The 16683-nt window shown below is 40.2% G+C and overlaps 1 protein-coding gene and 1 pseudogene across 4 annotated transcripts in view; both read left to right on the forward strand.

The window, feature by feature from the left end:
• The first annotated feature begins 1344 nt into the window (after positions 1–1344).
• LOC123287559 (putative uncharacterized protein C6orf52 pseudogene) lies at positions 1345–11095 on the forward strand (annotated as a pseudogene).
• Positions 11096–13849: 2754 nt separating this feature from the next.
• Positions 13850–16683, forward strand: part of PTPRZ1 (protein tyrosine phosphatase receptor type Z1) — a 177244-nt gene continuing 174410 nt past the window's right edge. For all 4 annotated transcript variants that reach the window (XM_044760653.2, XM_044760686.2, XM_044760730.2 and 1 more), the window contains exon 1: positions 13850–14236. In XM_044760653.2, the coding sequence (XP_044616588.2) occupies positions 14179–14236 (58 nt within the window). In that variant the 5' untranslated portion in view covers positions 13850–14178. The remainder of the gene's footprint in view (positions 14237–16683) is intronic.

Raw genomic sequence — 16683 nt, forward strand, 5'->3', positions numbered from 1 at the left:
AACATAGGAATTTTGAGGGGACACAAATATTCAGTCTATAGCAGAGGTTCAGTCTGGAAGGTCCAATATTCAAATAATGAGAATTCAGAAGGATGAAAGGAAATGAAAGGGAGGAAATTATCAAAGAAATACTTCAAAACGTTTTGCAGACAGAATAAAGATTCATAAATTGTAAGATCTAACTGAGCGCCAAGACTATGGATTCAAAATAGATCCACATCAAGAGAAGATACAGTATTTTCCAATTTCAAAAAAAAAAGAAACAAAGAAAATCAAAAGGGTCTAAATTTTGGGAGGGATGGGAAGGGGCAGGGGTGAAAAGAATGGATCTAGAATGTAAGTAGCTTTGGAAGTCTCATCAACACCACTGACAGCCAGAAAAAAATAGAGCAGTTATTTCAAAATTCTGAGCAAAACTTATGTTCAATCTATAATTCAACTCCCAGCCAAAATCAATTCAAGATAAGCATAGAGATGTTTTGAGATAGACAAAATCTTCACTATTTGCCTCCTGTGCGTACTTTCTCAGTAGCGGACCTTGGAAACAGACCTGGCATAAGTCAGAGGTGAAAAGGATCCCCAGGAAGACGATGAAAGGAGATCCCAGGAAGAATGGTTTGCAGGGACCTAGAAGAAACCAGTCCAGATCGAAGCCGAGCAGAAGTTTATAGGGGTATTTTCTCCAAAAATACTAAAAATAGAACACCCATTGTGTCTGAAAGCATTGAGAGAGGATTTATAAAATTTATTTGGTGAAAAATTGAGGTGGAATTGTAATGTGTACATGGGACATCAGGAAAATAAACAGAAAAGACTATTTTAATTCCAGGGATGATGAAGAATTACACAAGAAAGGAAAATAATCATGGTGTACACATGAATAGTATTTACAAGGTCATAAAAATGTAAAGTCTTTTTTTTTTCCGAGGAAGATTAGCCTGGAGCTAACATCCGTACCCATCTTCCTCTACTTTATATGTGGGATGCCTGCCACAGCATGGCTTGCCAAGCAGTGCATAGGTCCACACCAGGGATCTGAACCAGTGAACCCTAGGCCGCTGAAGTGGAACCTGCAAAATTAACCACTGAGCCACTGGGCTGACCCCCAAAATGGTAAAGTCTTAATACTGATCAAACCAAAAATTATAATTTAACTATCTTGGGAGGATGGAAGGGAAGGAATTTTATGTATGCTGGGCAAGAATCTATGTAAAATATAGCCAAATTTTCCATTTGGGAAGTCAATAGATATAGGAGGATCAAGAAGCAGCAGTATAAGCATGTTAGAATTGACTACCAAAAGACAACTAAATGAATTAAAGGCTTTTGCTTCTGGAGGAGGAAATGGTGCAGGGCATTGATGGCAAGAAGCTACTGTGTTTTTGTGAAGAGGCTTGCAAAACATTAACTAAATATGTGCAGTTTAGGGAAAGAAAACTTAAAAATAAAAAGATGAGCCTGTGTGAAGGGCAAGTGCAACTTGTTCCCGGCTTAGATATCTGCCTAGGCTGTAGAATTGCTAGTGTGTACCTTTGCCTGCCTGAGAGGAGGAAAGGAAGTACCAGACTGAAAGAAGAGGAGGCAGCCAAGCGGAGCCAGCAGCACGGGCACGGTAAGGATCCAAGTGTTGTCTAGTGTATGTTTTCTAGCTGTCATAGCAAATCACCACAAATTTAGTGGCTTAAAATAAATTTACAGTTTTAATTTACAATTGTACAGTTCTGTAGGTCAGAAGTCTGACACAGGTCTCCCTGGGCTAAAGTCAAGGTGTCATTAGGGCTGCCTTCCCTTCTGGAGGCTCCAGGAAAGAATTCATTTCTTTGCCTTTTCCAACTGCCAGAGGCCGCCGACATTCCTTGGCTCATAATGCTCTCCTTCTGTCTTCAAAGCCAGCAGAGGCCGGTTGAGTCCTTCTCACATCACACCACTGTGACCTCCTCCTTCTTCCTCTCTCTTCCATTTCTAAAAGCCCTTATGATGACATTGGATCCACCCAGATAATCCAGGGTAATCTCCAAGTTAAAGTCAGCTGATTAGCAACCTTAATTCTGTCTGCAACCTTAATTCCCCTTTGCCATGTAACATGACATATTTATGGATTACAGGGATTAGGATGCGGCAATCTTTGGAGGGACTATTCTGCTCCACACACCTAGGAATGGAATGGACAATTTAGAAGGCAGCTGGGCTTCAGCTATATGGCTAGAACTTGACCTGAGAGAGATTTGCACTGGTAAACCATAGGGTATCTCATGACAAAGGTCTGTAGGGCAGACCAATGTTTGCAGGCTTTAAGTGGGGAAAGGCAGAGTCAGCTCTGTATCATGCATGTCAGAAAACTTCGTGGAAAGAAACTCCAGAGAATCCATGTATTTGCCCAACTGTCAAGAGCTAACTTCAAATACGCTCCAAAAGGCACAGATAGCCAATCCATGATAGTCGGAGAAGTGGCAAAAACCAATAAGAAGATTGTGTCATACTGGTAAGTGAGGAGATATTTGCTGCTTTTCTCTAATATCTCTATCTGAAGCCCAGAGGCATCAAAGCTTTTGGAAGATTTAGGAAGGGGAATCCTGGAAAAAGAATGCACAACCACCAAGCTACTCACGTCTACGTATTCTTGGAAAAGAAGAAGAGCTTTGAATCCATATAATATTTATGTTGTAGACTTGATTGGAGTTTAATAAACAAAAGTGCCCGGAAAATTTACAGACTCTGACCAAGACGCAATAAAAGATGGTAAAAGTAATTTACAGCGTAACTATTGAGGACAGTTAGTGAAAAAAATTTAACTTCTCATATTTTTGCTTCTATGAGTCTATGTTCTTCTATATTCTTCAGGAACCTGTTACAAGTACATTAAAATCTGGAAGGCCGATTCAATCTGTGTGTAATCTAGATTACATTGGCTCTGGGGAATACAACAGAGGAGCACGATGTTTCTCAGCTGAGCTAAAGGACCGTGTTCTCTCCTCAGGGTCTTTACTTATTTTGAAACAGGAATAGTTCCTTTTAAAACTATATTCTCACTGTAAAATGAAAGAAATGTGGCTCAAGTTAAAAGTGGTAAAATCTTTTTCCATTTGCTAAGCAGTGATAGAATGACTGGTGCTGTTATAAATACAAGCAATGAGTTCATGCCTTCATGATCTTCAAGTATATAAATGTAATCAACATTTTTCTTCTCAAAGGTAATAAAAGCAGGAGAGGATCAGAGAAGGGATTTGCTTTTGTAATACAAACTGTTCGCCTTGCTGTCACATTCAGTCCCTTCGCTCTTACTCATCCACCCTCTTCAACATCCTAGAGAACCCTTCAGGGATGGAGCAACAGCCCAAAGATTGACGGAGGGTATGGGTTAACATTTTCTGAGCTGTTTCAACTCTGACAATGGAGACTTATGTATTTTTCCCTGAAAGATTTTAGAATAATTTTTAACGTTCAGAACCTAAGATAGCAAAACGCTTATCAAACCATTATGCAATCATAAAACAATGTATTCTCTTGATTTTGAGTTTCTTTATATCCTTTTATTTTATACATTCATTCTCTCTTTCCCTCTCTTTTTTTCTGTTTTTTACTCCATGTAGGAGACATCTCTATTACTTACCCATATTCATTTCTCCTTTCCTTCTAGGCACGCTGGAAAACCAATGAGTTGGAAGGGAACTGATATATGTCGTATCTGTGTGGAGATGTTTAAGTTGACAGTGCAAGACCCACCAGCACTCTCTTTCCCTGAAATTGGGAAAACACATGCTGAGAAGGAGATGCCAAAAGCTCAAAGCAGCCTGGATTACTGAACAACCACATTCAAGGCAGCTACCCTGCTGAGTCACTTGAACTCTCAACTGGCTTCACATGAGCAAGAAATAAATTTTTCTCTGGTCAAGTCCCAACTATTTTAATTTTCTTTGTTACTGCAGTATAACCTAGCCCCTCCTGACTGATTTACTCACTTTGCATTACCTATTTCACCATTTGGGTTTTTGTTATTTAATTTACCCTCATCCTTAGGCACTTCTTCATGTTACTAAACATGCTTGATCGATCTTCAGATTTTAACTTGCCAAGTATACATATATAAAGATACATAAGCATAAATGCTACAAAGAACCAGTTTCAATATAAAGCTAGCAGGAATCTGGTCCATTCAGTGTGAGTCTCAGGTTTCTCACTAGGGGATATGGGATATACTGAGCTACTGCTACTTGAGAAAGATGCCCTCCTATGGCTGGCTACATTCAAAGTGTGTTTATGCCAGAATCAGACAAACTCAGTTTTTAACTCTAATTCCACCACGACAAGTTCTTTGACTCTGAATAATGCTAAACTCTTTCAGTCTTGGAGGAATCTGCAAACTAGAGAAATGATATATCTAACTTAGGCTTTGGGAGTGATTAAAGATAATAAATGCAAAAATATTTGCCATAGAGTTGACAATCAATAAAAGATAAATATTATTATTAATATGTCCTTGTTTTCCTGATAAGATTTTGGAAGTTAATCAGGTTGTAGAGGCTTCAGGGAAGAAAATAAGGGTCCTAATTGTGCCCCTTTTGTTCCCCAGCCTCGATGTCTCTTTCTGCTCAACTCTCCTCTACTGATTTCCCAAATTCTTTCAGAGATTAGTTCCAAAATGTATCTACTTAGGTAACTGAAGAGAAACATGAGCCAGTATTCTTCTCAGACTAATAATAATCTTATTTGGGCAGACAGCACATTTGAATTCCTGGGATGGTGTTTATTTCTTGTATCACACACTGTTCATGTTACTGACATTTGACATGGGACAAGCTTTGTAAAGTGTACTAGGCTTCAAGAAAGCAACATAGGAACATGTTTCCAACCACGTAAGGCACCTGGTCTGAGTTTGGTAAGCGATTAGTTAGCATAGAACCTCTCTGTTGTCAGGGAGAGGCAGTGTGGATTAGTAATTAAGAATATAGGTTCACACCCAAGGTCTGTCACTTACGATCTGTGTGACTGGAAAAATCGTTTTTGCCTCAGTTTCCCTATGAGATTGGGTAACGGTAACGTTACCTACATCATAGTTTTGCTAAAGAATTAAACAATTTTATGTATAAATTTAGAATAACACTTGGCACCTAATAGGTGCTCCATAAGTGGGGCTATAATCCATATTATGATAGAAGGAGATACATTAGAGGGTCAATGATTAGTTTTCTAGAACCTTGGTTTATACCAGCTTCTCAGTTGTACATTATCTGTTGAGTATATATCCTTTCTTATGAGGGTAATGAGAGAATCCTCCAGGGCAACAGACTCCTCAGCTTCTCTTTCTATTTTAAGGAACAGGAGAAGCTGTCTAGCAGTAATGTAAGTAAAAATGGATGCTTAGAGAAATTGGCCAATGGCAAATTTCAGGATTTAGCAACAGCCCAGAATTATAGGTGTTTCTTCACTCTCAAATTTAAAATAACTAAAGCCAAATACAGCTGCTGGAAACATAGGGAAAGTGTGAAGTCTCCAGGCCTGGCCAGTCCTCTGTTTGAATGGAATCAGTGGAGGAGGAGTTAATTGTGAAGGAAGAGGAGAGAATAAGATTACAATAAGCTGGGATACACTGGCGGTGTTCTAGGCCTGCTACCCATGCTGTGGGTTGGAGAACAAAAACCAGCAAGTAAGTTCTAAACCAAGACAAATGTGTTATGAGCAGTCTAAGTCTGTTACCATAAAAGTCGGCCAGTAAGGCAAGGGAGAGGGGCTCCCTCCTTAGTCTGAGGGTCTAAGTTCATGTCCAGGAACTGACGGGAACATCAAGGATGCGGGCTGATGTATTGCATAGCTCTCTGGAAACTTGTTATAAGCAGGCAGGAGAAGTAGTTGGTAGTATTGGCTTGACAGCTGCCCCTCTTCAATAAATTAATTCATATATTTAAACATTTATTAAGCACTGAATATAGGCCAGGCCCGGCCCATTGGTTATGTAAAGAAATAATGATAGGAACAGGATGGGATTTAAGAGTAAGCTGTAGGGGGCTGGCCTGGTGGCCACGTGGTTAAGTTCACGTGCTTGCTCTGGCAGCCCAAGGTTTCACCGGTTCGGATCCTGGGCACAGACATGACCACTCATTAGGCCATGCTGAGGTGGCATCCCACATAGCCCAACCAGAGGCACTCACAACTAGAATATACAACTATGTACTAGGGGTCTTTGGGGAGAAGAAGAAGAAAAAAGAAAAAAAAAAAAAGATTGGCAACAGATGTTAGCTCAGGTGCCAATCTTTTTTTAAAAAAAGAGTAAGCTGTAGGACTTGGTGCTGATTAGATGGAGGTGGTGAGGAAGAGGGGACCTTCTCAGATTTTGTGGACTAAAGAAGCACCAGTTTTGGAGGAAAGATGAGTTTTTAGTTTCCACTGCACTGCACTTGCAAGACCACTAGAATGTGATTTTTTTTTGCCTTTTAAAGACCACTGTTACTGGAATAAGGAAGGCAGAAACCTACCGTTAGTGGTTTGAAGAGAAATTGGGAGGTGAGGAAGTAGAGATAATGATTGTAGTCTGCTCTTACAAGAAAATCATGAAGGAAGACACACTTGGTACTATAATTATAAAGAGACGTGTGGTCAAGAGAAGAATTTTTTTTTAATGAACAAATATTTCAATAGCTTGGTAAGAAGAATAAATCAGGAGAGAGAGACTGAAAGAAATGGTGGACCATTGGCTCCAGAAGAGTCAGGAGTTCAGATCAGGCTTGGAAGAATGAGCATTTAGCTAAAGAAGGAAAACCTCATTATCTGGGATGGGAGAAAATCAGAAGTTCTTTCTACACATGAAGGGAAGAGATTTGTTTTGGGTTCCTCAGATCAAATTGATGGCATTATATTGAGATAACATTTTGGCTAGAAATAAAGGCGAACGTAATGGTTTTTAACGTCATCAAAAGTGTAATGGATGATCTAGAGTGGTTGTATGTTATTTTTGACTGGAGATGGGTAAGAAACAGGTAAGTGACCATTTATCAGAAATGTTTACACATTTGAAGCAGAGCAGCTCATTCCAATGACCCAGTCCAACGCTGATTCTCTGATTTTCAGAAGTTAGTTTACACATTTGCTTTCTACTCTAACACTATCCTAGACATTTTTCAAAGGTGTAGAGAGCAGGCAAACATTGATTTTAAATTAAGCTTGTAGGAAGACTTTAAATCCCATGGTTGTCTTTGATAGAACGGGGAGAAGCGTGTTTTAACCTTTAAATGGTAAGTAAATGAAAGTAGCAATAAACCTAAATTTGGCCATGTGTGTCTTTGTAATGTAAAACAAACTTGAGGACACATTCCCCTGGAACTTATTTAAATAATGGAATTCTTCAGGGTTGTTGAGGGAAAAGAAAAATATGATTTTTCTATTATGTTTCATAGTAGAGATGGTGGTAGGGTGGGTAGAAGGAAGCAGGATGTGTAGATGTTGAAACATCAGTCATTAGCTTCTGACTAGCACAAGGTGGAAGAGGAATCACCCCTCTTATGCTAAAGAGTACAATTCTCTTAATACAATTAACGATTATGTTAATACAACCAACAATTAACAATATAGCGCACTCCTGACTTACATGAGCTTCTCAAATAAAAGCTTCCACTATAGAGACTGATTAATTCTTTTTAGATAATAGTACTGAATCTTTAAAAGCAATCACTAATGCTGGTACTTATTTATGGTGTGTGTACTCCATATTAGATATTCATTTTAGAAAGATTACTTTGAAATCGAGTACGGACTGAAGAGTAGAAAGACTGACAGCAGGGTTCTCTATAAGAAGGCAGGTGCAATATGCTATCCAAGAGGGACAGAGCCAGAAACAAGGTGCATGAGGGGTGAAGGGAAGGAAGCTGCATCTGAGAATAAACATTTTCAAACTCAAGAGCAACTTTTCAAGGAAACAACGTGGATCTAGCATGGACTATTCTTAAATGACACGAGATGGCTCCTAATGATCACTAATTCTTTTTCTGTGTGAAAATAAGTCATACCTTTAATAAAATATCCTCGAATCAACAAAAGCTTCTTTGATGACTTCAAGAAGCCACCAGAGGACGATGGCCTGAAGGGCAGTTGGTGAAGCAGTTTAGATCAAACCCACTACTTTGCCAAGAAGGTCTTCTTAATTTATTGATGTAGATACAGCTATAGATACATAGATATATAGGAAGAGAAGAAACAAGAGAGAACGATAAAGGTAAAATGTTAAAACTAGAGAACTGTAGTTCATTATGGTTCCATGTAGTTTTACCCATTGTAAAAAACGTACTCTTCTGGCGCGTGATATTGATGGCGGAGGAGACTGTGCGTGAGCGGGGGGGGGGGGGCCGGAAGGGTATATGAGAACTCTCTCTAATGGCCGCTCAATTTTGCTGTGAACCTAAAACTACTCTAAAAAATCAAAATCATTTTTAAATGGGTTAGTTAATCAAACAAAAAGTTTAGTTCAGGATAAAGAGAGGCTCAAGGAGACTTTCAATACCCTTAATTTCAAACATACACAAAAATAGGCTTATCCACAAGACAAATGAAAATTTCCAAACCAAGATAGCATTATAACAAATCAAATACTTAAGAAAACATCTAAAATCTTTGCTATAATGACGTTTTCTTTTCAAGAGAGGAAAATCAAAATTCAAGCATTATTTGTCCACAAATAATTTTTAGAGTTTATGGTTATTTTTTTCTAACCACTGTTTTCGTTTTTTAAATTCTTTCTTTTCTTTTCTTTTCTTTTTTTGAGGAAGATTAGCTCTGAGCAAACATCCGCCACCAATGTTCCTTTTCTTTGCTGAGGAAGATTGGCCCTGAGCTGACATCTGTGTCCATCTTCCTTTATTTAATATGTAGGATGCCTGCCACAGCTTGGTTTGATAAGCAGTGAGTATGTCCCCACCCAGGACCGGAACCAGCCAACCCCAGCCCACTGCAGCTGAGCACAGGTACTTCACTGCTTTGCCACCAGGCTGGCCCCATCTAATCACTGTTTTAAATTGAAAATATATAAAATGTGAAAGAGGATTATTCCACGAACACACAGAGGAAGAATTATCCTGAATCTCCTACTACACTAAATATTCCTGAAATGGAAAAAATGCTTCCTAACTTTTTCTGTTCTTTGACACAATTTTAATCATTGAATTATATACTTGGCATAAAATAAGTTTAAATTATTTTATAGTCAACCGTGATAAGATGCTAAGAGGCTAAGTATGTAATGTGCTGTGATTTTCTCTTAAACATAATTATGCCTCCTTCAGACGGACTCAGAGTGCACATCGCACTCAGCTCTGGACCTGTCAGTGAGGATCCTCCCAACTGTTTTATGCCTGATGTTGGGAAAAGGCAGTAACAGCCCCTCTAGCTAAACTCCTAAGAGTCATTAGGAACAAAGATGCAAAGCTCAGGCAGGTAGGAAGTAATTGCTTTTTAGGTAGAAAGTTACTAGTAGGACAAATCTAAATAAAAGATTTGACTACGTTGCAGAAAGTAAAATTACTCTTCAGCCTTTTCAAAAATTTCACTGCAAGAATACTGAGAAGATGCTGTTGTGTCAATCATATGAGCACAAAATTTGCAAGGTGCAAAATATAAGCTAAATCTATCCTCACAATCCAAAATACGTGGTTTCAAGTAAAATGACATCTGCTTCTGACAAACATCTTATAATTACAAAAACCGTATTTTACTTCTAAATAAATAAGTTACTTTCCAGACCATAAATACTTAATTGATCCAACCTAATGACTTCCGTTCAAATATATTTGTCATTGACTATGGATGAAAGTGAGCAATAATGTATGTGAGCCAAACAGGAAGAACTTATTACAGACATAGTATAAGAAGTATACTTATATTTTACTCCCCCCTTGATTCCATGTTTTATTCAGTGACTGTCCCATATTCTGTAGTCTCCCAGCACTTCCACGAAATTTACGAGACAAACACATTCTGCAGAGAAAACACGCTGCTTCCCCCATCTGCCTCTATCTTTATTCATGTTAGGGACACTTTGGAAATAATTTGGAGAGTAAGGAAACCTATGGGAAACCACGGACATTTCACAACCACAAATGACAAGCCCTGACATCAGACAATTCCTAGACACACCAAAGTGAGATGGTCAGATTTAGCAAACAAAAACATAGGACATCCAGTTAAATTTGAATTTCAGATAAACAACGACATTTTAAAAATATAAATATGTCCCAAATATTGCATAGGAGTGCACTGAAAATTACTTTTTACTAAAAACTATTCATTATACCAAAAAGTTATTCATTAAATTTTGTGCATCATAGTGCACTAAAGTTATCTTGTGCTAAAAAATTATTCATTGTTTATCTAACATTAAATTTTAACTGGGTACCCTGTATTTTATCTGATAATCATTTTGCAGATGCAATGTCTTTCTCTCCTATTAGACTGTAGTTCCCTTATGGCAGGAATGGAGTAATTTATACTTGAAAGGTTAACCTCTAAAGCAATGCCTGATACATAATGGATACACAATGGAAATGTGTTGAATGAATGAATGTAAAGGATGAAATTTAAAGAACTGATATAGATAGGCATAGATAGATAGACAGATAATTTACCCTATAGCTTATTTTGTTAGTATAGCTCAATAAAATAGTTCTTACTGGTACTGGCAATGAGTGAAGCCAGAGTTCCAGCCCCACCAAGGTTACTCCTTTGGAAACTAGAATGAGCAACAGCAGAGCTGTTATTCTCTTTCTGGCTACAGCTGTGGCTGTGCAGTGGGTGGAAATGGACACGACCTTCTTTTTGCACATGAGACATTTTGACGCTGACGTGAAACTTTGGTTACACTTGAGGAAACCACAGTTCTGGCTGAAACCCGAGATAAAGACCCACTAGAAGATCCAAGTCTTCAATTGAATATTGAGGAATTAAACAGAGAGTTTATGGTGAAAAGTGAAGAACTCTATGACTCTCTCATGAATTGCCACTGGCAGTGGCAGTTCACTCTAAAATCCCAGATGAGACCCCCACAGAAGCAAGATGTTCATTAAGCTACCCAACTGTCATACTAACTGTATCCTGTTTTGTTATTGTTTTTTTTTAAAAAAGTACTCTCCCAGGAATGTACTGAACTTTGTATGTAACTACAAAATTCCAGGACTTAAATGTGATTGACATGATAGCACATAATGTAAATGAACTTCACTAGCGTGCACACACACACACACACACATATCTAGAATATATATAAAATATGCAGAATATAAAAATATATTTATAAGTATAAATACATAAAATATATAGAGAATATATCTATCTGTATATGGATAAATAGGTAGACAGATTGATAGATCAATTCAGACTCTGAATGAAGGTATGTGGTTTTACAGGTTTATAACTTTAACTCACAATGACTAATATATATTGATCAGGTAATATATCTCAGAAATGACCATGACCCCCATAAAATTGTGAAATGTGAAAACATTTTATACATACAATACGTTTTTGACGTTCCCGCCCTTCAGATGCCTTCTCTTCTCCCACACCTGGGCTTTTGTAATGACCTATTTTCCAAGGACCTGAAGCTCCTGAGCCTCCCACTCCATCACCCTCCCCAGGACTGTCAGGTCTACATTGGCTGGTCCTCCAAGTCAGTGTTCCATTGCCCAGTCACAGAGATTTGGTTGCCAGCCTCCTCCCCATACAAACCTCAATAGCAACTTGACCACTCCTTCAAGGTTGGCTTTTGTGCCTTCCCAGGTGAATGACAATAATTTTAAATGTGAGAATGGAATTAGCAGAGACCACAGGACCCAACTGCCCTTTTCAGTAGGGTAACTTTGATTTCAACAGTTGTTTTGTGATCTGACCCAAAAGAGTGGCTAGTGATGTGACTTTTCCACCAAGTAAGGGAGGAGTTAGGCTGATTTTTGTTATTGTTGGATTATTTCGGCAAGCTAGTGGGTAGACTCGATAACTGAGACCTCCTGGAACATCATACACGCCCCAGAGCAAACCTTGTTTCTAAACAGTTGAAGTTCTTGGAAGTATCTTTTAGGGTTCCCTCTTTCTTAGTGTTTTAGGCATAAGCTCCTCAGCTAGAAAACCAGTGTTTCCCATAGTCTCACCCCACTCAATCTGCCCAAATTTAATTCACATTGTTTTTAGAGCATATGACATCACCTTCTTCCATTCTTGTCCCCATCCCCCTTGACATCAATTTTTTCCCAGCTAGTCCTTCTTGATTAATTACACAGCTCTAGGAAACCTCCCCTGACTACTCCAGTCCATATTAGACAATTTCCCTGACTACTTAGTGTACTTCTAGTTTATACACACACTTCTTGCTATGCAAGCAAAAATTTTCTTCCTAAGTGAAAACTCACATGAACAATCATCAATCCCCATTATAATTCCTGTAGAAGTTGCAGCATTTCTATTTTTATTCATGGGAAGAATAAGATCAAGCATCAATTTCTTAACATTTATACGTATTCCTGAATAAACATTCTAGATAGATTTGAAATTTGTTATTACACAACTACAATCAATTCCAGAAGAAATAGCAAATCATGTCATTAGCTCTGCACATTTAACCTTGTGTTCAGAGGCTGTGGATATTAGTGAGAGCAGGGAGTAACACTCGAAATACATTCAGAAAGCAATTTTCTATGCAATAAGCTTTCTTTAAAAATTTAAAGCTAAAGTACTATTTTTGAGACAAGAACACGACACAGGAGTACACACTGTACAGATAACCGACATCAAATGGTTGCTAGGAAGACAAGGGATAATTCCAGAACTTGACTTTCTGTGCCTTAGAGTGGACTCCTGGAAGGCTCCAAATTGGATCTCATATAAGTACAAAAATGTACATATAGCTAAAGGACATATAAATGAAAATCTTTGACAAGCTCATGACTTTTTAAGGCTCAGCGCAGAGAGGCTGACGGAGGACACCACCAGCTGCCTTATCTTTTCATTTAGGCTTCAAATTAGTTCTCAAACGTTTAGGGAACACCTACTAACTGTTTTTGCCTCTGTGCTAGGAGCTGGGTTATAACAACAAATAAGGCAAACTCCCTGCCATCAAGGTTCTCACAGTCTAGTTAGGAGACCGCCATAGAAACAAGCACGTACATTTCCAGCTCTGAGGCATGTATTGTATTTCTTTTGTATATCTTTCAGTCAAGCAATTAAAAAATCTTCCCGCGCGACCCTGTGCGAGGAGGCGCTTGGGTAGTCCCGTCCGGGAGGACCATAGCAGAGTTGAAAGTGCCTCCAAGCAGCTGTGCACAGCAGGACAGTTTGATTGGAGTCTGGGCAAGGGGCAGGGTCTGACTGGTCACAATCAGGGCTGGAGATTATTTGCAGTCAACTGCCCTAGAGCTAATGGGGTCGGAACTACTTTGGTGATTTGGAAAATGGAAAGAGAAAGGAGAAGGGAATCAGTTTGCCCAGGGGTCCCCACCCACTTTCTGATTGGACCTACTTAGCATCTGCAGGAAGGACAACAATAAAATGAAAAACATTTCCAGGGGTTACCCCAGAGGTCAATCACTGGCTGTGCGGGACAATGGGAGTCTGGCCTCCTCTCCTCTTCCAAAGGGCTGAAGGAGTTTTAATGAAGAGACATTTTCTCCGCGAAGATTCTAAACCGCAGCGCGTTCTACTAACTCCAGGGCTGCGAAGCCCGTGGCAGGGGCCGGGGGGAGGGGTGGCGCTAAGTGAATCGCTACACTGGGACCCGGACCCTGAGCGACAGCCGCGCCCCTCCGCCCCCCGCGCGCGACCCCGGGCGAGCCGCACGCTCCCCGCGGCTGCGCCCCCGACCCCGCCCCCGCCGCCGCGGCGCGCACAGCCCGGCCGGAGCGCGCTCCCGGCACACAGGCGCCGCTGCGCTCCGAGCGCTCAGACGCGGCCGCGGCCGCCCAGCGAGACCGCCTCCGCCCGCCCGCCCGCCGGCATGCGCCTCGGCTAGCGGCTCCCTCCCGCGAGCCCCACGCGTCCTTCACTCGATTATTCCTCTCTCTCTCTCTCTCTCTCTCTCTCTCTCGCACACGCACACACACAATCTCACACCGATCTGTACACTGGAGGAGAAAACATTTCCTTCGCGCCCCCTCCCTCTTCATCCCGAGAAGCTGAGGAGCCGCGCCGTGGGGGGCCCCGGACCGTCTGGAGATGCGAATCCTAAAGCGCTTCCTCGCTTGTATTCAGCTCCTCTGTGTTTGCCGCCTGGGTGAGTGAGAAGACCTCGGTGGGGCTGTCTCCGGGATCGTTTTGGACACGGGTGGGGAGATTTCAGCACATTCGGTACTTACTACCGCCGCCATCTAGCAAGGAGGAAAAAGGGACCGTGGACTGGGCATCCCACGGTGTGGGCGGCCGCGCGACTCTTGTCAGCAGCGTGGGAGAATGCGCCCCCTCCCCACCTCGCGCCTCCGCCACCTTCCATCTGCCGGCGGGGATGCGTGCTGCGGCCGCCAGGAGAGAGGTCTGCCTGTCGCCGTCCCTGCCCTCACAGCTCTTCGCCCTCCTCTTTTGCAAAGTGTGAAAAGAGCCTTTTAGATACACATGAGATAAATACAACCTTGGTGCGGGGCTACGTAGTGTATCGCGGTTTTGCGGTTAAGTTCTTGCTACAGATAGGATGGATTTGGATGAAAAATACACTTGCCGGATGCGAATTTAATACACGCACGCACACACACACACACACACACACACACACACACACACACACGCCAGAGCGCGCCCGAAAGGTAGTAACAGGAACAAGTACCAACCTGACTTTTCAGTGTTTTCCAGTACTTTTAATTTAGTCACTTTCAAGTCTGGGCAGTCACTTCAAAAAAAAAGTTTCAATTAAAATTTCTATCAAGTTCTGCCATTGCCACCAAAGTCAGAGAGGACCTGTAGGTTGATAGATGTATTCATGGATTCATCTGTCATCCACCACCTTCCAGGTTACACATTTACTACTGAAATTGCTTTCTGAAATAGCCAGTTAGAATATTTATCTGCCAAGCAGATTCAAGTGTTCTAGTCATTTTCTAGAAGAACTGTTAAGACTGGATTTTGCATTTTAATCAGGAAATGTCTTTTTTCCTTCTTGAAGATGTTCTACTACGATGGAGTATAATTGGTTTGGAGGCATTAACCTAAAAGTTAGAAAATATACCTTAGTTTGTGAGTACACGTATTTTACTTTTTTCAGTTGGAGGATCCCAATTTTTTTATTTTAGATTGTTCATAATAAAGTAGATATTAACCTACATTTTCATCCAATAGATGGTGCTCACAGTAACCTTTAGAAAGAGAAATCATTTTCATGTTTTAGCTAATGAGAATTGCATTGCAAATATGGTAATAATTGCCAATAGCCCCCCAGATACATGGACATAATTTAAATGCCAAAAGGCTTTATGAAAATCCTCAGGGGTGATGTGATATACACGTTTACATTTCAGACTTGCGGGGGAATCTGGTCCTGGTTTTCTCTAAAACCATACATTTGCTTCTGGAGAGGGAAGACGTCTTTTGAAAGTGCTGTGATCATCAAATACACACCTGTTGAATTTACATTTCCATTATCGATCTGTTTTAACAACAAAGCCAGATCCTCTTGGTACTTAGATTATCATTTGAGGTAAATTTCACTGTGGTATGGAAAGAAACCAGAGAATATTGCTTTGTACGCCATGCAAGTCACCTGCCCTGAGTGTGTTGTGAATTTCTTTAACTGAGAGACAATTCGCGTGGCTTACAATTCATCTTTTTAAAGTGTACAAGGCAGTGGTTTTTAGTATATTCACAAAGTTGTGGAACCATCACTACTATCTAATTACAGAACATTTGAACCACCCCAGCAAGAAACTCCATGGACAGTGGTTCCTCACTCTCTCTGACCTCAGGCCTGGCAACCGCTCATCTACTTTCTTCTTCTATAGATTTGCCTATTCTGAGCATTTTATATAAATAGAATCATCACAATATGTGGTCTTTGGTGTCTGGCTTCATTCACTTAGCATAATGTTTTCAAAATTCATCCATGTTGTATCTTGGATTAGTACCCAATTCCTTTTTGTGGCTGAGTGATATTCCATTCCAATATACAACATTTTGCAAAGTCTTTTTCTCAATAAAGCGTTATTTTTAGGTTGTTGTTTTTGGTTATATAGATTTCAGTTTATTAGACATTTTCTTTAATACTTTGATGAGGTAAAATTTAACTGTAAAGAATTAGATTGTTGAAGAATATCACAAGTTTATGTGATAATATTGAATGTAAGCCTGTATTAGAACTCAAAATGTGTTGTATTTGTTTGAGACTGGCAGGTGGCTACTTTTGTTATCCCTTCTCAGTTTAACATTGTTGCCTTCAGGCTGACCTAGGGGCCAGGCAACCTCAAATGGGATGAATGTCTTGATCTCCAGGTAGCACGGTTTGAAAAACAGGCACATTATCTACAAATGAAAAATTCAGCCTCCACTTCAATGACTTTTTCCTCAACATCTGCTGTAGTATCTGTGGATGTGTTTATTACTCATCTGCAGTGTCCTTGGAGCCAGCGAAGTAGCCTAGCATGTGTAATAGAACTCAGGAAAGGTCTGTCAACTGAGACTTGCTGTGCAGGATGACAGTTCGGATACAATTTGAATGTTAGGCTGCCATTCTTACCATTA

This window comes from Equus asinus, chromosome 1 (genome assembly GCF_041296235.1).
Source record: "Equus asinus isolate D_3611 breed Donkey chromosome 1, EquAss-T2T_v2, whole genome shotgun sequence".
Classification (NCBI taxonomy): domain Eukaryota; kingdom Metazoa; phylum Chordata; class Mammalia; order Perissodactyla; family Equidae; genus Equus; species Equus asinus.